Source organism: Bufo gargarizans, chromosome 1 (assembly GCF_014858855.1).
Source record: "Bufo gargarizans isolate SCDJY-AF-19 chromosome 1, ASM1485885v1, whole genome shotgun sequence".
Classification (NCBI taxonomy): domain Eukaryota; kingdom Metazoa; phylum Chordata; class Amphibia; order Anura; family Bufonidae; genus Bufo; species Bufo gargarizans.
The window spans coordinates 244,744,154-244,772,146 of NC_058080.1; the positions used below are offsets into that span (position 1 = coordinate 244,744,154).

Below are 27,993 nucleotides of genomic sequence, written 5' to 3' on the forward strand. Positions count from 1 at the left end.
GTATGGGGGATGCACGGGAGAAATCCTGGAGTCGATTGTGGGAAGAGGCAATAAGAGGAGAGGAGAGAAGGAGGTCTTGTGAGGTAGTTGCGGACTTGTTGCTTAGGGCATGCACTGCAAGTAGGTAGAGAAAGCGGGTTAGGTTACAGTCAGGGCTCACTGTGTGTGTGTTTGCTGCCTACTTAGCTGACAATAAGTATTTTGTTAGAAAAAAACATTTTCCAAATCTACTATGGATGCTCAGTAGTTCTAAAATTGACGTATTACCCAAAAGTATGCTTTACAGCCAGTATAGCGTTATGGCGACCTTATATAAATGATTATAATCACAAATACAGTGATGATATTACTAGCAGGCACCATAGTTTTACAGTCAGGTCCATAAATATTGGGACATCAATACATATACATATACATCACCACAATAGATTTGAAATAAAACAAACAAGATGTGCTTTAACTGAATACTGTCTGCTTTATTTGAGGGTATTTACATCCAAATCAGGTGAACGGTGTAGGAATTACAACAGTTTGCATATGTGCCTCCCACTTGTTAAGGAACCAAAAGTAATGGGACAGAATAATAATCATAAATCAAACTTTCACTTTCTAATACTTGGTTGCAAATCCTTTGCAGTCAATTACAGCCTGAAGCCTGGAACGCATAGACATCACCAGATGCTGGGTTTCATCCCTGGTGATGCTCTTCCAGGCCTCTACTGCAACTGTCTTCAGTTTCTGCTTGTTCTTGGGGCATTTTCCCTTCAGTTTTGTCTTTAGCAAGTAAAATGCCTGCTCAATCGGATTCAGGTCAGGTGATTGACTTGGCCATTGCATAACCACTTCTTTCCCTTAAAAAACTCTTTGGTTGCTTTTGCAGCATGCTTTGGGTCATTGTCCATCTGCACTGTGAAGCATTTGGCTAAATATGAGCAGATAATATTGCCCAAAACACTTCAGCATTCATCCTGCTGCTTTTGTCAGCAGTTACATCATCAATAAACACAAGAGAACCAGTTCCATTGGCAGCCATACATGCCCACGGCATGACATTACCACCACGATACTTTACTGATGAGGTGGGAAGAAAGGGGGTGACCCTGGGGGCGTCAAAGTGGGGACAGGAAGGTCCAGGGGGGCCAGTGCTCCCCCGATATACCCAAAATGACACCCCTAGTAGAAATAACTCGGCTAAAGCTCCCGAGCACAGATCGGATTTACTGATGAGGTGGTATGCTTAGGATCATGAGCAGTTCCTTTCCGTCTCCATACTCTTCTCTTCCCATCACTCTGGTACAAGTTGATCTTGGTCTCATCTGTCCACCATAGGATGTTATTCCAGAACTGTGAAGGCTTTTTTAGATGTCGTTTGGCAAACTGTAATCTGGCCTTCCTGTTTTTGAGGTTTACCAATGGTTTACATCTTGTGTTGAACCCTCTGTATTCACTCTGGTGAAGTCTTCTCTTGATTTTTGACTTTGACTCACATACACCTACCTCCTGGAGAGTGCTCTTGACCTGGCCAACTGCTGTGAAGGGTGTTTTCTTCACCAGGGAAATAATTCATCGGTCATCCACCACAGTTGTTTTCTGTGGTCTTCCGGGTCTTTTGGTGTTGCTGAGCTCACCGATGCGTTTCTTCCTTTTAAGAATGTTCAAACTGTTGTTTTGGCCATGCCTAATGTTTTTGCTATCTCTCTGATGGGTTTGTTTTGTTTTTTCAGCCTAATGAAGGCTTGCTTCACTGATAATGACAGCTCTTTGGATCTCATCTTGACAGTTGAAAGCAACAGATTCCAAATGCAAATAGCACACTTGAAATGAACTCTGGATCTTTTATCTGCTCATTGTAATTGGGATAATGAGGGAATAACACACACCTGGCCATGGAACAGCTGAGAAGCCAAATGTCCCATTACTTTTGGTTCCTTATCAAGTGGGAGGCACATATGCAAACTGTTGTAATTCCTACACCATTCACCTGATTTGAATGTAAATACCCTCAAATTAAAGCTGACAGTCTGCAGTTACAGCACATCTTGTTTGTTTCATTTCAAATCCGTTGTGGTGGTGTATAGAGCCAAAAATGTTAAAATTGTGTCAATGTTCCAATATTTATGGACCTGACTGCATGTTCTGTGGACTTTTAACCTCCGGTTTAGTGTGAGTCCCGGCGTCAGAATCCCACCGCTATTAAATTAAGTAATGTCATGTTCTTGCAGTATACCGACAGTTTATCAGCTGGGAATACCTGTGCTGCTTTCTTCCATAATGTTGTAGACTTTAAGTAGATGTGCAGGCCTCTATATAACTTCAGCGTATCCACCACCGATTCTAAATGTAAGACAGCTTTCTTGCTGGCTTACCTTTAGACCATTTTCTATGCCTAAACCAGGCATACAAAATTATGAATGAGATGGGCCTGCTGGCCCGTCCTTTTCCCGGCCCACGCCAAACCCACTCCTTTAGACCTGGCGTGAGCTGCCAATGAGTCGCAAATTCTGCCGCACCATGGCATGTGACAGAATCTGCGCCAGATATACACCACAAAAGCTGGTGGATTATCTGTAATATCTTTGCCGCACCCATGCTTGATGTGAAACGGATTAAGTACAGGAGAAGCATAAGAATTTGTGGCAATCCACATGGTAAAAATTTTAAATCTTATGTGTTCCTACAGATTGTGGCGACTGGAATTTGTCGTTCAGATGATCATGTTATAGAAGGTGAAATAAGTGGCATAAAATACCCTCTAATACTTGGCCATGAAGCTGCTGGAATTGTAGAGAGTGTTGGTGAAGGAGTAACAGATCTGAAACCTGGTAAGGCTTACAGGTGTAATATGAAGGACTGTAAACATAATGGTAAAAAGTGGCCATTGATTATCGAAAAGTATACCTTTGTGTGAGTTTTTATTACTTCAACTTACTACAGTAGCTAAAATAAAAACTGAAACAAATTTGTGACTAGTTTTGATAAGTGATATTCTAGCATTTTGTATCTACTGGTCCCATGAAGATCTATGTTCTTCCATGGCTACAGACTGCAGCCTGTATGTCTGATCCTGCAGACATAATCCCGTCAGTCTGTCACTTACTCCTTGCAAATACGCACTCCTTAGTAACGTATTCATTTAAAATCATCTTCCCAATGACTGACACCTGTATCTGTGTGAATGCTCATACAGAAAAGGCTGTAAATCATTGATTAGGACCCCCCAGTAGACCCATACATTTAAAATAATTAAAATCTATAAATTGCAACTTAGGCCTCATGCACACGACCGTTTTTCGAGTCTGCATCCGAGCCGCATTTTTTGCGGCTCGGGTGCGGACCCATTCACTTCAATGGGGCTGCAAAAGATGCTAACAGCACTCCGTGTGCTGTCCGCATCCGTTGCACTGTTCAGTGGCCCCGCCAAAAAAAATATAGCATGTCCTATTCTTGTCCATTTTGCGGACAAAAATAGGCATGTCTACAATGGGCCGCCCGTTCTCTAATGCAAATTGCGGAAGGCACACGGGCGGCTTCCATTTTTTGCAGATCCGCGGTTTGCGGACCGGAAAAAACATCACGGTCATGTGCATGTAGCCTAATACTGATTTTCTTTCCTCAACACTGTACAATTGCAACAAAAAAAAGTGAACCCTTTGAATTCACCTAGGTTATTGCATTGATTACTAAAATGTGGTCTGATTATCGATTTAAGTTACGGGCCCAAATTTTAACGCTGCATTACAGAGACATTCTAAGAACATGTCACATCTCATTTATGTTAGATCTTTTGTTCTAATGGAGACCATTAGAGATGAGCGAATTTCTCAAAAAATCAATTCGTCCAGTTCACTGAATTTTCCGAAACGATTCAATTCATTCTGAATTTATTTGCGGTGTATCGCATAAAAAAAACAGCTATTTGCTTGCTGCAGAGAGCCTGTATAGTGGTGTAGAACACTTTGCCTTGCAGTAACACGCATAGAGAGTCTGCTGTGGTAGTGAAACAATACTGTGAGTCAGTATGACATGCACATGACAGGCGTTTCTCTTAGAATCACTGCACACTTCACTTATCTGGGCAGTTACAGGGCCAAAACTGACCAAATACCTGTAACTCAAGTGTCAACTCAGCCTAAAAGGTCAATGTTAGAGCTAGGTATAAGGAAACGTACTGTAGTGTGAAAGAGCGCACTCCATTTACACCGTCATCAGCTGATTCCACATAGTGCAATGCTTATACAAGTAGAGCACCCCTGACAGAGTGGAGAGGGTGTCAGCAGTAAGTTTGCCTGACATAGTGGAGAGGGTGTCAGCAGTAAGTTTGTGATTATTTTGCCCTTCCTCTGATTTGTCAGAACAATAACCCCCCAAAAACGGATCCTGTCTGTGGAGCATATGCCTTCACTCGGTCAGCATTTGGTCAGTAATCCATCAGTATTGCTAAAGCTAAAAAAAAACACGAGTGGATAAAAAACTGAGATGACACGTGAATGGAATATTTGCATGTCTTCTGTATTTTGTATCCACTCCTGCTTTTGGCTACCAAATCATAAGCCAATTCTAATGGCACAATACAGGCCTTACAGCTGTTACACAGACAGGATACGTTGTGCGTCTCATTTTTCCTTCCTTCTGACAGATTAGAAGAAAGGTCAAACAAATGATGATGTTAACCAGGCCAAAAAAGGCAAAATAGTGGCCCACTCCATGGAGTCATGGAGTGGGAAGGGTGTGAGAACAGCTTAAGAAATCCACAGAGTGGCCCAATGACCTAGTGCTAAGATAGCAGCAACATGAGGAAACTACAGAGTAGCCCAGTGACATAGTGTGGAGGTGGCAGCAGCAGCATGAGAAGGCCACAGAGTGCCTAGTGACATAGTGTTGATTTAGGAGCAGCATGAGGAGGTCACAGAGTGGCAAGGTGACATACAGTAGTGTGGAAGCGGCAGCAGCAGCAACATAAATAAGCCACAGACTGGCAAGGTGACATAGTATAGAGGTGGCAGCAGCAACCTGAGGAGGCCACAGAGTGGTAAGGTGGCATTGTGGAGGTGGCAGCAGCATTAGGAGGCCACAGAGTGGCACAATGACAGGATGTGGAGGTGGCAGCTGCATGAGGAGACCACAGAGTGGCCCAGATACAAAGTTGTGAGTTGGCAGTAGCATGAGGAGGCCACAGACTGGCAAGTTGACAAGGTGTGGAGGTGGCAGCAGAAGCATGAGAAGGCCACAGAGTGCTCAGTGACATAGTGTTGATTTAGTAGCAGCATGAGGAGGTCAAAGAGGGGCAAGGTGACATAGTGTGGAAGTGGCAGCAGCAACATAAAGAAGTCACAGACTGGCAAGGTGACATAGTATAGAGGTGGCAGCAGCAGCCCGAGAAGTCCACAAAGTGGCACAATGACAGGATGTGGAAGTGGTAGCTGCATGAGGAGACCACAGAGTGGCCCAGAGACAGAGTTGTGAGTTGGCAGCAGAATGAGGAGGCCACAGAGTGACCCAGTGACATAGTGTTGAGTTAGCAGCAGCATGAGGAGGACACAGAGTGGCAAGGTGACATAGTGTGTAGCTGGCATCAACATAAGGAGACCACAGAGTCATAAGGTGACATAGTGTGGAGGTGGCATCAGCATGAGGAAGTCAGAGAGTGGCCTAGTGACACAGTGTTGATTTAGCAGCAGCATGAGGAGACCACAGAGTGGCAAGGTGACATAGTGTAGAGGTGGCAGCAGCAGCAGCATGAGAAGGCCACAGAGTGGCACAATCACAGAGTGTGGAGGTGGCAGCAGCAGCAGCATGAGGAGACCTGAGTGGTGAGGTGGCAGCAGCATAAGGAGACCACAGAGTGACCCAGTGACAAAGTAAGGAGGTGGGTGGCAATAACAGTACCCGCTGACGATGGTGGATGTAAGAATGAACACTTGGCATCAGATGTGTGGGATCAGGCGGGTGGCAGCATCAGAATAGTAGCTGGAGTGGAGCTGAGGCAAGTAGCCAGAAGAAACCAGTCTCTTTTGTCAAGGTTTGGGTGAGACAGCATGGATGATCTAATCTGATGCTTCAGGCATTGGTGGGTAGAAATCCTGGCTGATCCACGCCTGATTTATCTCTCCACATTTTGGGTAGACAGACAAGCTCTCCTTGGGGTAACTATGGCCCTGGCCGCACTAAACACCCGCTCTGATGCCACACTACTGGTTGGGTAGGACAGCTTTTCTAGGGCAAACTCGGTCAGTTGCGGCGACAAATCCAGCTTGGCTGACCAGTAGTCCAGCGGATCTTCAATGTGGAGTGGCAGGGTGTTGTCCAAGTATGCCACCACCTGCTGTTTCAGGTTCTGCTCCAGGTCTTGCTGCTGTTGCTGGTAGTAGTTTCTTCACTATGCAGGTTAACAAAGCTGGTCAACATCGAGGCAGCGGCCAACTGACTACATAGGATGTCTCTATAGTAGTTCAGTTTGTCCTCCCTCTCAGCGGGTGTAAAGAAGGCCCCCATTTTGAACCGGAAGCGAGGATCCAACAAGGTGGAGAGCCAGAAGTCATTCCTCTGCCAAATGGTGACAATTCGGCTGTCACTATCCAAGCAAGTGAGCATGCAGCGGGGGATTTGCTCAAGTGACTCGAATGGACTCCTGTTTTGGATCTGATCAATGGTCAGCAAAGTTGATGTGCTGGTCCAAATTGTGGAAGTAGGTTTACAGGCCTAGAGAGAAATAACATCAAAGCATATCTCTGGTTTATTGCGGAGCAGCAGACAGTTTATATGTTGACAGGAAATGTAACAGCAAGATATGGGGAGGCTGTATGGCGTATGTCTTTTACTGTATGCTATAAGCTACGTATGTATTTTCTGACACATCAGTGTGCAAGAGGAAGTACACCCCCCTACCTGGTTGAGTGAAGCCGTTACTTTCTGTCTCTTTGAAGCTGCGTGCTTGAGCGGAACGGAAACTGCCTTGAGGCACATAATAAGGCAGAAAGCAAGGTTCTTGTTATAGGCGTTGTTCTAACAGGCAAGTATCCATTTTGTCTCAGTATTCCATAACACTCCCTGCCTCCATCTCCATTGCATACTGCCACGGTGTTCCCGGGTCCTCTGCCTCATCTTCCTCATCTCCCTTTTGCTCCTCCGGCTGCTTGTGCTCCTCCTCTCCTATCACCTGTGTAGAAAAACCACCATTTTGCTACACATTGCTTGTGCTCCAATGTCCTCCTCCAGTTCAGCCCCCACAGGGCTCATGTGGCCATAAGATCTAGGCACCACGTCTCCATCCCCCTGACCAGTCAGATGTACCAGCATCTGTTCCAGGATATGAAGCAGTGGAATGAGGTTGTTCATTCCCTAGTCCTGGCGACTGACAAATAACGTGGCCTCTTCAAAGGGCCTGAGCAAACGGCAGGTGTCACACATGAGATGCCAATGGCTGACATTGAAGTTACACAAGGGAGTACGCCTATCCGCTTGGATCATCAAGAAATCATTTATGGCCTTTCTCTGTTCATATAGTCGGTCCAATATATGGAGGGTTGAATTCCAACAGGTGAAAACGTTGCATATCAGCCTATCTTGGGGGACCCTGTTCTGCCACTGCAGCTCAAGGAGGGTGTTCTTGGCCGTGTACGAGTGGCTGAAGTTCATGCAATGTTCCTGGCCATTTTTAGGATTTTTAGCAGATGGGTGGAAGACTTCAGGAACCGCTTGACAACCAGATTTAACACGTGTGCCATGCAGGGCACATGGCTGAGCCCTCCCTGACGCATCGCCGACACCATGTTTTTCCTGTTGTTGGTCACCATGGTTCCGATTTTGAGTTGTCACTCAATTTTTTGATGAAGGACATGGAGCAGTTCCTCCACTGTGTGATTCCGTTCGCCCAGGCAAACGAGGTATAGAACAGCATGACACCGCCTTACCCTGCACATGTGGTATGCTGGAGGAGAACTGTGAATTGTCCCTGCAGTGAAGGCTGAGGACATGGTGGAGGATGAGGAGGCAGAGGCGAACATTGTCGCAAGACCAACAGCGTGAGAATGTGGAGGGGGAAGCAGAGTCACCTGGCCAAGTTGTTGGCTTGGCTGGGCAGGAACCACATTTACCCAGTGGGCCGTAGAGGACATATATTGTCCTTGACCGTAGTTACAGCTCCACACGTCAGACCTGCCGTGCACTTTGGCAGACAGCAACAGGCTCAAGGACTGGCCCACCGTCTGTTCTACATATTTTTGCAGGGCTGGTACTGCCTTTTTGGCAAAGAAATGATGCCTTTGGACTCTCCACCTCGGCTCAGCACAAGCCATCAGTTCTCTGAAAAGTGCAGAGTCCACCACTTGGAAAGGGAGGGACTACAGCACCAGCAACTTGGCCAGGAGCATGTTCAGCTTTTGCGTCGTTGGATGAGTGCACGCAAACTGTTGTCTCTTGGAAATTGCTTTGGCGATCGATTGCTGATGAAATTACTGACGAGGAGTAGGAGGAGGAGCAGGAGCATCAGGACCAGCAGATGATGGGAAGGACAGACAGCTCCCTTCGGCTGAGGTGGTGGAGGCTTGACTGCCTGAAAACAGGTGTGTGCCTGTGGGCGATGCAGCGGTTGCTGCGGCAGGCTGGACCACCACATTGAAGCCACGGTTCTCCCAGGCCACTTTATGGTGAGGCTGCATATGTTGACGCAGGGCCGTGGTGCCAACATTGGCACCCTGGCCATGCTTCACCTTCTGCGCACAGAATCTACAAATGGCCATGTTCACCAACTCCGGCGGCTTTAAAAAAAAAACTGCCACACCGCCGAGTAGGTGATTTTACCCCCAACACTCCGCACTGACTGACTGCTACTGCTGCTGCCTCCATGTACCCCTGCACCACTACTTTCTGGGCAGGTAGGCTCCTGCAAAGCGGGTGGTTTATCCCAGGAACGTTTGTCTCCCGACCTTCCACTGCTGCCACCCTTTTGACTCCCAGCCACGCTACCAACTCGATGTCTCCGCCGCTGCCTCATGCACAAGCTGCCACATTCTTCTCCTGATGATGATGAAGCCCCTTCTTCACGCGACTCCCATGATCGGCTACATCATTATTATCGAGTACTGTCTACATGTCACTTATGTCCTCCTTAAAGGTCACTGAGCCAGGAGCCTGACCACTCGGAACACCAGCTCCCACGCCACTCTCCTCATCACTACTTGCCCTCCTACCGGAGAAAGCGGCGGATGTCTCCTTCACATCTTGGCTGGCCAGTAGCTGCTGACTGTCCTCTAGTAGCCTGTCCTCACTGTATAGTGGAGCTGAGCCCACAGCATATAATACTTCTAAGGGAACAGAAAAGGACAGAGGCAGGTTGAGGACAGGGCCTGCTCCTGGGCCATGCCAACTAAGGGTTGTGTCTGACGAACCCACCGACTCTTGGCTGGGGGTGTCTGATGTCACTTTGGACAAAGTGGATGACTGAGTCAACCATTCAAGAACTGCTGGGTTGCTGGTCAAGACACGAACGCTAGCTGACACTGGGAGCTCAGGCCTCTGGAAGTGACCCATGCTGCAAATGCCCCCTTACTCTGCTGCAACCTGTGCTTGAGCCAGAAACATTTAGGCCTCTGCCCCTCCCTGTGCAGGGAAATTCATTTCTCTGTCTTACATACTACTAGATCAAATAAGTAAATAAAAAGGAAATTAATACACCCCCAAAAAAAGCTGTAATTTTGTCACTTCACCACACAACGGCAAATAATACTTTTTTTGCCACTAACACATGCCAAAAAGGGCTGTAATTTTATCAATTCACAACACAACGGCTAATAGGCCATTTTTTCTCCACTAATACATGCCAAAAAAAGGCTTTAGAACATATAACTGCACCGCTGAATGGCAAATAAGCCCTTTTTCCCACTAATACAAGCCAAAAAAGGCTTTAGAACATATAACTGTACCGCTTAACAGCAAATAATAACTGCACCGCACGAGGGCTAATAATACATAGAAATATTTCCTAGTAATACACCCTGTTAAAGGCTGTAGCACACAACACTTGCACTCCAATAAAAAGAACGGTTTGCTGGAATTACAGAGGTATGGTATAATCTATTGCAAATATGAAAGCAGCAGTATAATGGCAATTTGGATCCCCAGTCAGTGCAGCAAGGTGTAATAGGATTGTTCCTATTACCCAGGCTGTAAACACCCCTATTGGACCCTGTTCTTCTTTTATTGTGTGGAATAATTCCTCCCTATCCTTTCCCTACACTTCTAATGATCTTTCCCTGAACTTCTTTTCAGCAAAATAAAAGTTTTAAAGTCTTTCCTAGCACTGTCCCTAGTGCCTGCTGATGTCTCTCCCTGCACTAAGTACACTGGAAAATGGCAGAATCTAAGATGGCTGAGGCTATTTATAGGGCTGTGACATCACAGGGCTGGCTGGCTGCTGATTGGCTGCATGCATAGCATTGTGGGTGATCCCTCGTTCCCAGAGTTCTTTGCTTCATGTCCTAACATGTGCAGCAGCCATTTTAGGAAAAACTGCCATTCGTTACCACAAAGTATGAGGAAATTCAGATTCGGTGCAAATCAAATTATTCTTGAAATTCGGATCGAATTCCACTTTGTCAACTTCGATTCGCTCATCTCTAGAGACCATGTACTGTATGGAGTCAAATGACCAAAAGCAAGTAAATCAACTTTCTACCTGTCATGAATGGTGATTGTAGTATGTGTACAGTTGTTATCCAATACAATTATAGACAAACTATCTACGCACAAATATTTGTACCAATCAAGCCTTTTATTGGGCACATTAGTAAACATTTACAATACAGGGGGGGGGGGAGAGTGGACTGTGTTAATGACTTCTCTAACATGTAATTGGCAAATGGTGTTTCAATAAATGACATGAGTCTGGAAGTGTGAGTTTTGCAGGTGCTTTTACCTATGAAATAAAGGCTCAGAAAAACTGGTCCCTGACAAATCCATTCTTTTAAAGGAAAATTGGTTAATGTGGACCATAACTTGAAGAAAAAACATTCAGAAGACATTTTAGAAATGTATTATGCTGGAAAAGACCTGGGTGTACATCAAGTCACAGTCAGACATATTAGCTATATGTCAGGAACTGTTAATATGTAATATCCCTAGCAGCGGGCATTCTGTTAAGATCACTCCAAGAACACAAAAAGCCATCTTGAAACTGATAAGAAAGAACCGAAAGGCTACAGTAATAAAAAAAAATCTGCAAAAGCCTCTGTTTATGTGTCCACTATTAGAAAAAAGCTGAATAAAAATGAAAGGATGTTCACTGAAGAAACTGAAGTGGAACTTTGTAGAACAAATGCACAGCACTATGTTTGGAGGCAAAAGAACTCTGCACATCGAAACCAAAACCTTATTCCAAAGGTGAATCATGGTGGAGGGGGCATCATAGCTTACGGCTGCTTTGCTGCACCAGGTCCTGGTCACCATGGACTAATTGAGGGTACTGATTTTAATGCATATTAAACATTTTGCAGGAGAATGTCAGGGCAGCAGTGCTTGACCTCAGGAGAGTTAAGTCTAATGTATATCAAAACATTTTACATGATAATGTAGTAGCAGCAATCCATGGCCACAAGCTGAAAAACATTGGGTGAGGCAACAAGACAATCGCCCAAAGCAAACAAGTAGATAAATTAGAGATTGGCTAAAAAAGGCAAAGATTGGTGTTTTTGAATGTCAAAGTTAGAGTCCTTACCTTTAAAATGTTCAACATGTCGTGGCAAGGGCTGAAGAAGGATTTTTGTGCCAAAACATACTCCATAATGTTGTGCAAATCTTATTCTCAGCTATAGGAAACATTGGATGGAGACGACTGTTACTAAAGCAGGATTAACATGTTATTAAATCACATCATTTTATTAGTAGTAATCTAAGAAGAAATTCACATAATTCTAAAGGGTTCACTTATTTTTTCTTTCAACTGTATATCAATCTGGTTCACGTTCAACATAGCAGTTCCCATTTAAATGTCAAAAATGGTTATGTGCTTGAATGTACAATTAAAATTATTTTGCACACTAAGCAGTCAATTAACGATAGACTAATTTTTATATCCTTTTTCTTACAGGAGACAAAGTCATCCCATTGGGTATTCCTCAGTGTGGAAAATGCAAATGTTGTCTAAAACCAGACAGCAATCTTTGCTACAAAAACGAGTAAGTGTTTGGTTAACTTTAGAACTAGAGATGAGCAAACCTTTTGAGATTCAGACCCGTATCAATTCTAACTGAACCAAAATTTCTCTAATTGCCCTGACAATTAGTAGATAACCCCCTCTAGTTCTCTAGCACATTTTTTAGGAAAAGTGTTTATCTCTTCTGGTTCATTTTTTTTTAAATGTTTGCATATTTTCTCTACCCTACCTCCTCCCTAAGCTCTTCAACGCAATGACAGCAGAACCAAATAATGTCAAGGTGACAGGGGTCAGATGGTGTGTAAACAGGGTGTTATGGGATCAAACAAATAGTGACTTGTCCAAAAATGGGGTAGGAATTCCTTGATGCCTTGACGGGTCAGAATTTCTGCCCATAAGTCATACACAAGTGTTAAAGGAGTTGTCCAGGTTCAGAGCTGAACCTGGATGTAATGAATACCGCAACTCACAGCCCTGCCTGACGTCAATTGCGTTGAGCTCACGTGGTATGGTTTCATCACTGGTTACCAAGACGTGATGTTACGGTCTCCCTGGTAGTTCGTAAGGTCAGCTTGGCACATTTTACATAGACACTTCCCATCAACGCAGTTACAGGGAGGCACAGGGAGGAAGAGAGGGTGTTCCACGCTACTTTCAGCGTGACTCCACATTCACTCACAACCCTGACAAGCTGAGAGGGCCTTTTCACTAGTGATGAGCAGCAGGGGTCATATTCGAATTCACAATATTTTGCGACTATTTTGTAGACTATTCAGCGAAAAATCGTCAATGTAATGATCACATAATATGCAAATATTACTCGATCAATATAGGCGTGGGTCAAAAAGGAATATATAGCACTATATTTGATATACCGTATTTTTCGCCCCATAAGACTCACTTTTTCCCCAATAAAATTGGGGGGGAAATGCCCTTGCGTCTTATGGGGCGAATGCTGACATTTTACGTCGCAGTCTGCACGTCACTCTGCTGTTACAAGTGTAGGGAGAGGATGCTGCTGGACTTGTGATTTCAGGGAGAGCATAGGAGAGAATCTAACTCAGCGATCTACAGACAAATAGTTGTGTGGGTGCAGGGCACTATTGTTTTACCCTGCCCTGAGCTCATTGACCAAAAAATACAAACTTTTAGAATTCTGTTAGTTAGGTAGGTGGCCGCAGCTGAAGCCATTTTATGCATGCTCAGTGCACCAGCACTACATCTGAGCTTCTGGGACATTGCAAATCACAATTTTTTGGGGGAAAACTACAACATCTGTATTAGTCAGTGTGCAATTTAAGGTAGAAATACACCCACCATTTTCTGGGGTTTGAAAAACACACTTAAAAAAATAAAATAAAATTATTTTCCAGATCTGCAAGTGTTAAATTCAAGTTTAATATCTACAGCTTTCATATTCTGTTAGCAAAAAAATACTTTTTGGGCAATCTACAACATCTGTATTAGTCAGTGTGCAATTTAAGGTAGAAATACACCCATTATTGTCTGGGGTTTGAAAAACACACTCTTTTGACAAAAAACACTATTTTCAGGCCTTGCATCATCAGCGCGTGTGCTGTCAAATTCAGTTTTTAAATAAACACTCATTTGGGCACAAAAAAATGTAGTTGTCAGCCTTTGATGCAGAAGTGATTGTGAGATACACCCTTAATACATTTGGGTTAAAATCTGAAATTTTAAATACCGCCATTTTGTGCACCAATATTGAATTCAGGCCTACACTGGTTCAGGCCCTGTGAGATACACCCTCTACATACAGGGGTTTAAATTAGGCATTTGAAATACAGCCATTTTGTGCAAAGATATATTTACTGCAGGCCTACAGTGGTTCAGGACGTGTGTGATACCCCCTATACATACAGGGGTTTGAATTAGGCATTTGAAATACAGCTTTTTTGTGCAAATATATATTTACTGCAGGCCTACACTGGTTCAGGCCCTGTGAGACACCTCCTCTACATACAGGGGTTTGAATTAGGCATTTGAAATACAGCTTTTTTGTGCAAAGATATATTTACTTCAGGCCTACACTGGTTCAGGCCGTGTGTGATTCCCCCTATACATACAGGGGCTTGAATTAGGCATTTGAAATACAGACGTTTGAAATACAGCCTTTTTGTGCAAAAAGATCTTTAATTGAGGCCTAGTCTGGTTCAGGCCGTGTGAGATACAACCTTTACATACTGTCATTCTTTTCTACTATTAATTAAAGATCCTAAATTCTAAAAATATGAGGAGAGAGTCAAATAAGGGACGTGGCCCAGGTCGTGGTGCTGCTGGTGGAGATCCTGTTGCAATGAGAAGACGTGCACGATCTGTGCCAGCTACAAGCACAAGTGAAACCCCTTCCTCTGGTGGGAGTAGGTGACAAAACCTACAGCGGTATTTGGTCAGGCCTAATGCGGCTCTACGAATGGTGAGGCCTGAACAAGTACAGGCGATAGTATATTGGGTTGCTGACAGTGGATCCAGTTCCTTCACATTGTCTCCCACCCAGTCTCCTGCTGAAAAACCACAGTTGGCACCTGCAGCCGTTGTCCATCAGTCTTTCACCTCACCCCCTTGCAAATCAGCCAAGCAGTCTGAGCCCCAAGTCATGCAGCAGTCTCTTCTGCTTTTTGATGACTCTGTTAGCAGGGTTTCCCAGGGCCATCCACCTAGCCCTGCCCCAGAAGTGGAAGAGATTGAGTGCACCCATGCCCAACCACTTATTTTTGAAGATGAGTACAAGAATAAGTAGAGCCATTTTAATGCAAAAAAGTGCCAATTTTAGTGCATTCGATTGAAAAAATTCTTATTTTTAATTGTCGGGTGACATGATACAATTTTTGGCGTATACAAACCCCTGCTGTGCCTGGGTGACAGGGGCCTAAATCTCTCAAAATCCTCTGTTCTATTGCTGGGTGACATGAACCCCCTTTTGCCGTGAATGAACCCCTGCTGTGCCTGGGTGACAGGGGCCTAAATCTCTCAAAATCCTCTGTTCTATTGCTGGGTGACAAGAACCCCCTTTTGCAGTTAATGAACCCCTGCTGTGCCTGGGTGGCCTAAATCTCTCAAAATCCTCTGTTCTATTGCTGGGTGACATGAACCCCCTTTTGCAGTTAATGAACCCCTGCTGTGCCTGGGTGACAGGGGCCTAAATCTCTCAAAATCCTCTGTTCTATTGCTGGGTGACATGAACCCACTTTTGCTGTGAATGAACCTCTGCTGTGCCTGGGTGACAGGGGCCTAAATCTCTCAAAATCTTCAGCAGTTCTATTGCTGGGTGACATTAACCCTATTTTACCGTGAATGAACCCCTGCTGTGTCTGTGTGACAGGGGCCTAAATCCTCTGTTCTATTGCTGGTTGATAAGAACCCCCTTTTGCCGTGAATGAACCCCTGCTCTGCATTGCTGACAGGGAACTAAATTTACAGGGAGTGCAGAATTATTAGGCAAGTTGTATTTTTGAGGATTAATTTTATTATTGAACAACAACCATGTTCTCAATGAACCCAAAAAACTCATTAATATCAAAGCTGAATATTTTTGGAAGTAGTTTTAAGTTTGTTTTAAGTTTTAGCTATTTTAGGGGGATATCTGTGTGTGCAGGTGACAATTACTGTGCATAATTAGTAGGCAACTTAACAAAAAACAAATATATACCCATTTCAATTATTTATTTTTACCAGTGAAACCAATATAACATCTCAACATTCACAAACATACATTTCTGACATTCAAAAACAAAACAAAAACAAATCAGTGACCAATATAGCCACCTTTCTTTGCAAGGACACTCAAAAGCCTGCCATCCATGGATTCTGTCAGTGTTTTGATCTGTTCACCATCAACATTGCGTGCAGCAGCAACCACAGCCTCCCAGACACTGTTCAGAGAGGTGTACTGTTTTCCCTCCTTGTAAATATCACATTTGATGATGGACCACAGGTTCTCAATGGGGTTCAGATCAGGTGAACAAGGAGGCCATGTCATTAGATTTTCTTCTTTTATACCCTTTCTTGCCAGCCACACTGTGGAGTACTTGGACGCGTGTGATGGAGCATTGTCCTGCATGAAAATCATGTTTTTCTTGAAGGATGCAGACTTCTTCCTGTACCACTGCTTGAAGAAGGTGTCTTCCAGAAACTGGCAGTAGGACTGGGAGTTGAGCTTGACTCCATCCTCAACCTGAAAAGGCCCCACAAGCTCATCTTTGATGATACCAGCCCAAACCAGTACTCCAGCTCCACCTTGCTGGCGTCTGAGTCGGACTGGAGCTCTCTGCCCTTTACCAATCCAGCCACGGGCCCATCCATCTGGCCCATCAAGACTCACTCTCATTTCATCAGTCCATAAAACCTTTGAAATATTTCTTGGCCCAGTCTTGACGTTTCAGCTTGTGTGTCTTGTTCAGTGGTGGTCGTCTTTCAGCCTTTCTTACCTTGGCCATGTCTCTGAGTATTGCACACCTTGTGCTTTTGGGCACTCCAGTGATGTTGCAGCTCTGAAATATGGCCAAACTGGTGGCAAGTGGCATCTTGGCAGCTGCACGCTTGACTTTTCTCAGTTCATGGGCAGTTATTTTGCGCCTTGGTTTTTCCACACGCTTCTTGCGACCCTGTTGACTATTTTGAATGAAACGCTTGATTGTTCGATGATCACGCTTCAGAAGCTTTGCAATTTTAAGAGTGCTGCATCCCTCTGCAAGATATCTCACTATTTTTGACCCATTTTGCCAAAGGAAAGGAAGTTGCCTAATAATTATGCACACCTGATATAGGGTGTTGATGTCATTAGACCACACCCCTTCTCATTACAGAGATGCACATCACCTAATATGCTTAATTGGTAGTAGGCTTTTGAGCCTATACAGCTTGGAGTAAGACAACATGCATAAAGAGGATGATGTGGTCAAAATACTCATTTGCCTAATAATTCTGCACTCCCTGTAGTGAAAACATCTGTTACTGATTGGAAGATGCGTGACTACAAGTGCACCCTGCTGATGGCATTCTAACCTGACAGCGGGGGCACAGTGGAAGCACAAGGCAAAGGAGGAGGAAGAGGTCGCCAACGCAGCTGGGGCACCACCAGCACCTGAGAAGGCAGGGTTAGCATGGCCAAAATGTGGAAAAGCTTTGTCAGACTTGGAGGTGCTGACCTGCCCTCCAGCCAGTTTATAGTGTGAACGTGTGTTTAGCACAGCAGAGAGCATTATCACAGGCCGCAGCCAATGTGGACAAGCTTACGTTTATTAAAATGAACCAGGCATGGATCCCACAGGACTTGTCCATACCTTGTGGAGAACAGACATTTATACCAGCCTCAACCATCCATTCTTGTACTCAAGTGCCCTTATTCTTTGTTTTATTTTGTTATATGTCCCAATATTTTGGGTGATACCACAATTTAAAAATAAAAAAAATAACACAAATCAGTGTTGGCTACCTATTCCTCCTTCACCACTGCTTCCACCTACACCACCACGTCAACCTACACCGCCACATCCAACAATCCACCACCTCCTCAACCTCCTACCCCTAGATCCAGATTGTTTTTTTTAATTTTTCTGTATTTTATGTTATTTTAAGTCATTTCCCTATCCACATTTGTTTGCAGAACAGTTGCCATGCACTTAAGCACATGTTAATGCCTTTTGCATCCCTCCAGCCCTTTCCAGGACTATTTTAGAGCCAATTTAGTGCCCAAAAGTTTGGGTCCCCTTTAACTTCAATGGGGTTTGGGTTCGGAGTCATGTTCGGGTCCTGAACCCGAACTTTTTTTTCAAGTTCGGCCGAACTTGTCGAACCCGAACATCCAGTTGTCCGCTAGAGTTGAGCGGACACCTGGATGTTCGGGTTCGAGAAGTTCGGCCGAACTTCCCGAAAATGTTCGGGTTCGGGATCCGAACCCGATCCGATCTTCGTCCCGAACCCGAACCCCATTGAAGTCAATGGGGACCCGAACTTTTCGGCACTAAAAAGGCTGTAAAACAGCCCAGGACAGGGCTAGAGGGCTGCAAAAGGCAGCAACATGTAGGTAAATCCCCTGCAAACAAATGTGGATAGGGAAATGGATTAAAATAAAAATTAAATAAATAAAAATTAACCAAAATCAATTGGAGAGAGGTCCCATAGCAGAGAATCTGGCTTCAAGTCACCCACCACTGGAACAGTCCATTCTCAGATATTTAGGCCCCGGCACCCAGGCAGAGGAGAGAGGTCCCGTAACAGAGAATCTGGCTTCATGTCAGCAGAGAATCAGTCTTCATGTCATAGCAGAGAATCAGGCTTCACGTCAGCCACCAATGCAACAGTCCATTGTCAGATATTTAGGCCCAGCACCCAGGCAGAGGAGAGAGGTCCCATAACAGAGAATCTGGCTTCATGTCAGCAGAGAATAAGTCTTCATGTCATAGCAGAGAATCAGGCTTCATGTCACCCACCACTGCAACAGTCCATTTTCATAAATTTAGGCCCAGCACCCAGGCAGAGGAGAGAGGTCCCGTAACAGACAATTTGGCTTCATGTCAGCAGAGAATCAGTCTTCATATCATAGCAGAGAATCAGGCTTCACGTCAGCCACCAATGCAACAGTCCATTGTCAGATATTTAGGCCCGGCACCCAGGTAGAGGAGAAAGGTCCCATAACAGACAATCTGGCTTCATGTCAGCAGAGAATCAGTCTTCATATCATAGCAGAGAATCAGGCTTCACGTCAGCCACCAATGCAACAGTCCATTTTCATAAATTTAGGCCCAGCACCCAGGTAGAGGAGAGAGGTCCCGTAACAGACAATCTGGCTTCATGTCAGCAGAGAATCAGTCTTCATTTCATAGCAGAGAATCAGGCTTCACGTCACCCACCACTGTAACAGTCCATTTTCATAAATTTAGGCCCAGCACCGAGGCAGAGGAGAGAGGTCCCGTAACAGACAATCTGGCTTCATGTCAGCAGAGAATCAGTCTTCATATCATAGCAGAGAATCAGGCTTCACGTCAGCCACCAATGCAACAGTCCATTTTCATAAATTTAGGCCCAGCACCCAGGCAGAGGAGAGAGGTCCCGTAACAGACAATCTGGCTTCATGTCAGCAGAGAATCAGTCTTCATGTCATAGCAGAGAATCAGGCTTCACGTCACCCACCACTCTAACAGTCCATTTTCATAAATTTAGGCCCAGCACCCAGGCAGAGGAGAGAGGTCCCGTAACAGACAATCTGGCTTCATGTCAGCAGAGAATCAGGCTTCACGTCAGCCACCAATGCAACAGTCCATTTTCATAAATTAAGGCCCAGCACCCAGGCAGAGGAGAGAGGTCCCGTAACAGACAATCTAGCTTCATGTCAGCAGAGAATCAGTCTTCATATCATAGCAGAGAATCAGGCTTCACGTCACCCACCACTGCAACAGTCCATTTTCATAAATTTAGGCCCAGCACCCAGGCAGAGGAGAGAGGTCCCGTAACAGACAATCTGGCTTCATGTCAGCAGAGAATCAGACTTCATATCATAGCAGAGAATCAGGCTTCACGTCAGCCACCAATGCAACAGTCCATTGTCAGATATTTAGGCCCAGCACCTAGGCAGAGGAGAAAGGTCCCGTAACAGACAATCTGGCTTCATGTCAGCAGAGAATCAGTCTTCATATCATAGCAGAGAATCAGGCTTCACGTCAGCCACCAATGCAACAGTCCATTGTCAGATATTTAGGCCCAGCACCTAGGCAGAGGAGAGAGGTCCCGTAACAGACAATCTGGCTTCATGTCAGCAGAGAATCAGTCTTCATATCATAGCAGAGAATCAGGCTTCACGTCAGCCACCAATGCAACAGTCCATTGTCAGATATTTAGGCCCAGCACCTAGGCAGAGGAGAGAGGTCCCGTAACAGACAATCTGGCTTCATGTCAGCAGAGAATCAGTCTTCGTATCATAGCAGAGAATCAGGCTTCACGTCACCCACCAATGCAACAGTCCATTGTCAGATATTTAGGCCCAGCACCTAGGCAGAGGAGAGAGGTCCCGTAACAGACAATCTGGCTTCATGTCAGCAGAGAATCAGTCTTCATATCATAGCAGAGAATTAGGCTTCACGTCAGCCACCAATGCAACAGTCCATTTTCATAAATTTAGGCCCAGCACCCAGGCAGAGGAGAGAGGTCCCGTAACAGACAATCTGGCTTCATTTCAGCAGAGAATCAGTCTTCATATCATAGCAGAGAATCAGGCTTCACGTCACCCACCACTGCAACAGTCCATTTTCATAAATTTAGGCCCAGCACCCAGGCAGAGGAGAGAGGTCCCGTAACAGACAATCTGGCTTCATGTCAGCAGAGAATCAGTCTTCATATCAGAGCAGAGAATCAGGCTTCACGTCACCCACCACTGCAACAGTCCATTTTCATAAATTTAGGCCCAGCACCCAGGCAGAGGAGAGAGGTCCCGTAACAGACAATCTGGCTTCATGTCAGCAGAGAATCAGTCTTCATATCATAGCAGAGAATCAGGCTTCACGTCAGCCACCAATGCAACAGTCCATTGTCAGATATTTAGGCCCAGCACCTAGGCAGAGGAGAGAGGTCCCGTAACAGACAATCTGGCTTCATGTCAGCAGAGAATCAGTCTTCATATCATAGCAGAGAATCAGGCTTCACGTCAGCCACCAATGCAACAGTCCATTGTCAGATATTTAGGCCCAGCACCCAGGCAGAGGAGAGAGGTCCCGTAACAGACAATCTGGCTTCATGTCAGCAGAGAATCAGTCTTCATATCATAGCAGAGAATCAGGCTTCACGTCAGCCACCAATGCAACAGTCCATTTTTATCAATTTAGGCCCAGCACCCAGGCAGAGGTCCCGTAACAGAGGATCTGGCTTCATGTCAGCAGAGAATTAGTCTGCATGTCATAGCAGAGAATCAGGCTTCACGTCACCCAACATTGGAACAGTCCATTGGCATATATTTAGGCCCCGGCACCCAGACAGAGTAGAGGTTCATTCAACTTTGGGTAGCCTCGCAATATAATGGTAAAATGAAAATAAAAATAGGATTGAATGAGGAAGTGCCCTGGAGTCCAATAATATATGGTTAAGGGGAGGTAGTTAATGTCTAATCTGGACAAGGGACGGACAGGTCCTGTGGGATCCATGCCTGGTTCATTTTTATTAACGTTAGCTTGTCCACATTGGCTGTAGACAGGCGGCTGCGTTTGTCTGTAATGACGCCCCCTGCCGTGCTGAATACACGTTCAGACAAAACGCTGGCCGCCGGGCAGGCCAGCACCTCCAAGGCATAAAAGGCTAGCTCTGGCCACGTGGACAATTTAGAGACCCAGAAGTTGAATGGGGCCGAACCATCAGTCAGTACGTGGAGGGGTGTGCACACGTACTGTTCTACCATGTTAGTGAAATGTTGCCTCCTGCTAACACGTTGCGTATCAGGTGGTGGCTTCAGTTAGCTGTGGCGTGTTGACAAAACTTTTTCACATCTCTGCCATGCTAACCCTGCCCTCAGAGGAGCTGGCCGTGACACAGCTGCCTTGGCGACCTCTTGCTCCTCCTCTGCCTTGGCCTTGGGCTTCCACTTGTTCCCCTGTGATATTTGGGAATGCTCTAAGTAGCGCATCTACCAACGTGCGCTTGTACTCGCGCATCTTCCTATCACGCTCCAGTGCAGGAAGTAAGGTGGGCACATTGTCTTTGTAGCGTGGATCCAGCAGGGTGGCAACCCAGTAGTCCGCACACGTTAAAATGTGGGCAACTCTGCTGTCGTTACGCAGGCACTGCAGCATGTAGTCGCTCATGTGTGCCAGGCTGCCCAGGGGTAAGGACAAGCTGTCCTCTGTGGGAGGCGTATCGTCATCGTCCTGCCTTTCCCCCCAGCCACGCACCAGTGATGGGCCCGAGCTGCGTTGGGTGCCACCCCGCTGTGACCATGCTTCATCCTCATCCTCCTCCACCTCCTCCTCATCCTCGTCCTCCTCGTCCTCCAGTAGTGGGCCCTGGCTGGCCACATTTGTACCTGGCCTCTGCTGTTGCAAAAAAACTCCCTCTGAGTCACTTCGAAGAGACTGGCCTGAAAGTGCTAAAAATGACCCCTCTTCCTCCTCCTCCTCCTGGGCCACCTCCTCTTCCATCATCGCCCTAAGTGTTTTCTCAAGGAGACATAGAAGTGGTATTGTAACGCTGATAACGGCGTCATCGCCACTGGCCATGTTGGTGGAGTACTCGAAACAGCGCAACAGGGCACACAGGTCTCGCATGGAGGCCCAGTCATTGGTGGTGAAGTGGTGCTGTTCCGCCGTGCGACTGACCCGTGCGTGCTGCAGCTGAAACTCCACTATGGCCTGCTGCTGCTCGCACAGTCTGTCCAGCATGTGCAAGGTGGAGTTCCACCTGGTGGGCACGTCGCATATGAGGCGGTGAGCGGGAAGGCCGAAGTTACGCTGTAGCGCAGACAGGCGAGCAGCGGCAGGATGTGAACGCCGGAAGCACGAAGAGACGGCCCGCACTTTATGCAGCAGCTCTGACATGTCGGGGTAGTTGTGAATGAACTTCTGCACCACCAAATTCAGCACATGCGCCAGGCAAGGGATGTGCGTCAAACCGGCTAGTCCCAGAGCTGCAACGAGATTTCGCCCATTATCGCACACCACCAGGCCGGGCTTGAGGCTCACCGGCAGCAACCACTCGTCGGTCTGTTGTTCTATACCCCGCCACAACTCCTGTGCGGTGTGGGGCCTGTCCCCCAAACATATGAGTTTCAGAATGGCCTGCTGACGTTTACCCTGGGCTGTGCTGAAGTTGGTGGTGAAGGTGTGTGGCTGACTGGATGAGCAGGTGGAAGAAGAGGAGGAGGAAGCCGAGAAGGAGGAGGTGGCAACAGGAGGCAAAGAATGTTGCCCTGCGATCCTTGGCGGCGGAAGGACGTGCGCCAAACAGCTCTCCGCCTGGGGCCCAGCTGCCACTACATTTACCCAGTGTGCAGTTAGGGAGATATAGCGTCCCTGGCCGTGCTTACTGGTCCTTGTATCTGTGGCTAGGTGGACCTTGCTACAGATGGCGTTGCGCAGTGCACACTTGATTTTATCGGATACTTGGTTGTGTAGGGAAGGCACGGCTCTCTTGGAGAAGTAGTGGTGGCTGGGAACAACAAACTGTGGGACAGCAAGCAACATGAGCTGTTTGAAGCTGTCTGTGTCCACCAGCCTAAATGACAGCATTTCATAGGCCAGTAGTTTAGAAATGCTGGCATTCAGGGCCAGGGATCGAGGGTGGCTAGGTGAAAATTTACGCTTTCTCTCAAATGTTTGTGAGATGGAGAGCTGAACGCTGCCGTGTGACATGGTTGAGACGCTTGGTGACGGAGGTGGTGGTGGTGTTGGTGGTACATCCCCTCTTTGCTGGGCGGCAGGTGCCAACGTTCCTCCAGAGGCGGAGGAAGAGGCCGAGGCGGCAGCAGCAGAAGAGGCCGAGGCGGCAGCAGCAGAAGAGGTAGCAGGGGGAGCCTGAGTGACTTCCTTGGTTTTAAGGTGTTTACTCCACTGCAGTTCATGCTTTGCATGCAGGTGCCTGGTCATGCAGGTTGTGCTAAGGTTCAGAACGTTAATGCCTTGCTTCAGGCTCTGATGGCACAGCGTGCAAACCACTCGGGTCTTGTCGTCAGCACATTGTTTGAAGAAGTGCCATGCCAGGGAACTCCTTGAAGCTGCCTTTGGGGTGCTCGGTCCAAGATGGCGGCGGTCAGTAGCAGGCGGAGTCTCTTGGCGGCGGGTGTTCTGCTTTTGCCCACTGCTCCCTCTTTTGCTACGCTGTTGGCTCGGTCTCACCACTGCCTCTTCCTCCGAACTGTGAAAGTCAGTGGCATGACCTTCATTCCATCTGGGGTCTAGGACCTCATCGTCCCCTGCATCGTCTTCCACCCAGTCTTGATCCCTGACCTCCTGTTCAGTCTGCACACTGCAGAAAGACGCAGCAGTTGGCACCTGTGTTTCGTCATCATCAGAGACATGCTGAGGTGGTATTCCCATGTCCTCATCAACAGGAAACATAAGTGGTTGTGCGTCATTGCAGTCTATGTCTTCCACCGCTGGGGAAGGGCTAGGTGTATGCCCTTGGGAAACCCTGCCAGCAGAGTCTTCAAACAGCATTAGAGACTGCTGCATAACTTGAGGCTGAGACAGTTTCCCTGGTATGCATGGGGGTGATGTGACAGACTGATGGGGTTGGTTTTTAGGCGCCATCTGTGCGCTTTCTGCAGAAGACTGGGTGGGAGATAATGTGAACGTGCTGGATCCACTGTCGGCCACCCAATTGACTAATGCCTGTACTTGCTCAAGCCTTACCATCCTTAGAACGGCATTGGGCCCCACCATATATTGCTGTAAATTCTGGCGGCTACTGGGACCTGAGGTAGTTGGTACACTAGGACGTGTGGATGTGGCAGAACGGCCACGTCCTCTCCCAGCACCAGAGGGTCCACTAACACCACCACGACCATGTCCACGTCCGCGTCCCTTACTAGATGTTTTCCTCATTGTTATCGTTCACCACAACAACAAAAATATTATTTGGCCCAATGTATTGTATTCCAATTCAGCTGAATATAAATTTGAGGCCTAGTATTTAGGCGCTTGGCGACAGGTATAGATTTACTGACAGAATTAGACTTGGAAATGCACAGTAGCGTGTGTGTGAAGTTATTCAGAATGACCCTATCAGCACCTTGATTCTGATATACTCTTTTAGGGATGTATTTAAAGTAGGACTGATACAGCAGAAACCACTAAATTAAGAAATTGCTAAATTGGGAATTGTATTTCAACCCAGAACAAAAAATGTGCTTTGACGGACACTAAATAACTTGCCCAGCCAGAACAGTACAGCAGTAACGACAGATTTAGCGGGATATAAATTTGAGGCCTAGTATTTAGGCGCTGGGTGACAGGTATAGATTTACTGACGGAATTAGACTTGGAAATGCAGAGTAGCGTGTGTGTGAAGTTATTCAGAATGACCCTATCAGCACCTTGATTCTTATATACCCTTTTGGGGATGTATTTAAAGTAGGCCTGATACAGCAGAAAACACTAAATTAGGAAATTGCTAAATTGGGAATTGTATTTCAACCCAGAACAAAAAATGTGCTTTGACGGACACTAAATAACTTGCCCAGCCAGAACAGTACAGCAGTAACGACAGATTTAGCGGGATATAAATTTGAGGCCTAGTATTTAGGCGCTGGGTGAAAGGTATAGATTTACTGACAGAATTAGACTTGGAAATGCACAGTAGCGTGTGTGTGAAGTTATTCAGAATGACCTTATGTGCACCTTAAATATTATATACCCTTTTAGGGATAGATTTCAAATAGCTCTGATACAGCAGAAACCACTAAATTAGGAAATTGCTAAATTGGGAATTGTATTTCAACCCAGAACAAAAAATGTGCTTTGACGGACACTAAATAACTTGCCCAGCCAGAACAGTACAGCAGTAACGACAGATTTAGCGGGATATAAATTTGAGGCCTAGTATTTAGGCGCTGGGTGACAGGTATAGATTTACTGACAGAATTAGACTTGTAAATGCACAGTAGCGTGTGTGTGAAGTTATTCTGAATGACCTTATGTGCACCTTGAATATTATATACCCTTTTAGGGATAGATTTCAAATAGCTCTGATACAACAGAAACCACTAAATTAGGAAATTGCTAAATTGGGAATTGTATTTCAACCCAGAACAAAAAATGTGCTTTGACGGACACTAAATGACTTGCCCAGCCACAACAGTACAGCGGTAACGACAGATTTAGCGGGATATAAATTTGAGGTCTAGTATTTAGGCGCTGGGTGACAGGTATAGATTTACTGACAGAATTAGACTTGGAAATGCACAGTAGCGTGTGTGTGAAGTTATTCAGAATGACCTTATGTGCACCTTGAATATTATATACCCTTTTAGGGATAGATTTCAAATAGCTCTGATACAGCAGAAACCACTAAATTAGGAAATTGCTAAATTGGGAATTGTATTTCAACCCAGAACAGAAAATGTGCTTTGACGGACACTAAATAACTTGCCCAGCCAGAACAGTACAGCAGTAACGACAGATTTAGCGGGATATAAATTTGAGGCCTAGTATTTAGGCGCTGGGTGACAGGTATAGATTTACTGACAGAATTAGACTTGTAAATGCACAGTAGCGTGTGTGTGAAGTTATTCTGAATGACCTTATGTGCACCTTGAATATTATATACCCTTTTAGGGATAGATTTCAAATAGCTCTGATACAACAGAAACCACTAAATTAGGAAATTGCTAAATTGGGAATTGTATTTCAACCCAGAACAAAAAATGTGCTTTGACGGACACTAAATAACTTGCCCAGCCAGAACAGTACAGCGGTAACGACAGATTTAGCGGGATATAAATTTGAGGCCAAGTATTTAGGCGCTGGGTGACAGGTATAGATTTACTGACAGAATTAGACTGGGATATGGCCAAAAAATAACCACACTATTGCTGGTTAAATGCACTTGGTGTGACAGCTTGACCAACCACACTACTGAGGGTTAAATGCACTTGGTGACAGGCGTAGCTTGCCCCTGATGTAGTATATGGCCAAAAAATGAACAGACTATTGCTGGTTAAATGCACTTGGTGTGACAGCTTGACCAACCACACTACTGAGGGTTAAATGCACTTGGTGACGGGCGCAGCTTGCCCCTGATGTAGTAAATGGCCAAAACATAAACAGACTATTGCTGGTTAAATGCACTTGGTGTGACAGCTTCACCCTGATGTAGGCTTTAGCCAAAAACAACCACACCATTGAGGGTTAAATGCACTTGGTGACAGGCGCAGCTTGCCCCTGATGTAGTATATGGCCAAAAAATAAACAGACTATTGCTGGTTAAATGCACTTGGTGTGACAGCTTCACCCTGATGTAGGCTTTAGCCAAAAAACAACCACACCATTGAGGGTTAAATGCACTTGGTGACAGGCGCAGCTTGCCCCTGATGTAGTATATAGCCAAAAAATAAACAGACTATTGCTGGTTAAATGCACTTGGTGTGACAGCTGCACCCTGATGTAGGCTTTAGCCAAAAACAACCACACCATTGAGGGTTAAATGCACTTGGTGACAGGCGCAGCTTGCCCCTGATGTAGTATATGGCCAAAAAATAGACAGACTATTGCTGGTTAAATGCACTTGGTGTGACAGCTTCACCCTGATGTAGGCTTTAGCCAAAAAACAACCACACCATTGAGGGTAAATGCACTTGGTGACAGGCGCAGCTTGCCCCTGATGTAGTATATGGCCAAAAATTAAACAGACTATTGCTGTTTAAATGCACTTGGTGTGACAGCTTCACCCTGATGTAGGCTTTAGCCAAAAAACAACCACACCATTGAGGGTTAAATGCACTTGGTGACAGGCGCAGTTTGCCCCTGATGTAGTATATGGCCAAAAAATAAACAGACTATTGCTGGTTAAATGCACTTGGTGTGACAGCTTCACCCTGATGTAGGCTTTAGCCAAAAAACAACCACACCATTGAGGGTTAAATGCACTTGGTCGCAGCTTGTGCTGGCGCACCACAAGACACAAAATGGCCGCTGATCACCCCAGAAAAAAGTGACTGACAAACGGTCTGGGCAGCCTAAAAACAGTGAGCAATTGAGTATCAGCAGCTCAATGACCCACAGCTGCAGATCGATCAATAATCAAGTCCTTTGGCGGGGTTAATCTGCCTAATCTCGCCCTACTGTCGCAGCCGCAACCTCTCCCTACGCTAATCAGAGCAGAGTGACTGGCGGCGCTATGTGACTCCAGCT

At 45.8% G+C, this 27,993-nt stretch overlaps 1 protein-coding gene across 2 annotated transcripts in view; it reads left to right on the forward strand.

Annotated features, from left to right (window-relative positions):
• Positions 1 to 27,993, forward strand: part of LOC122924634 (alcohol dehydrogenase 1-like) — a 159,113-nt gene that overhangs the window by 5,007 nt on the left and 126,113 nt on the right. For both annotated transcript variants that reach the window (XM_044275925.1, XM_044275934.1), the window contains exons 3-4: positions 2,681 to 2,822; positions 12,083 to 12,170. In XM_044275925.1, coding sequence (XP_044131860.1) covers positions 2,681 to 2,822; positions 12,083 to 12,170 — 230 coding nt within the window. The remainder of the gene's footprint in view (positions 1 to 2,680; positions 2,823 to 12,082; positions 12,171 to 27,993) is intronic.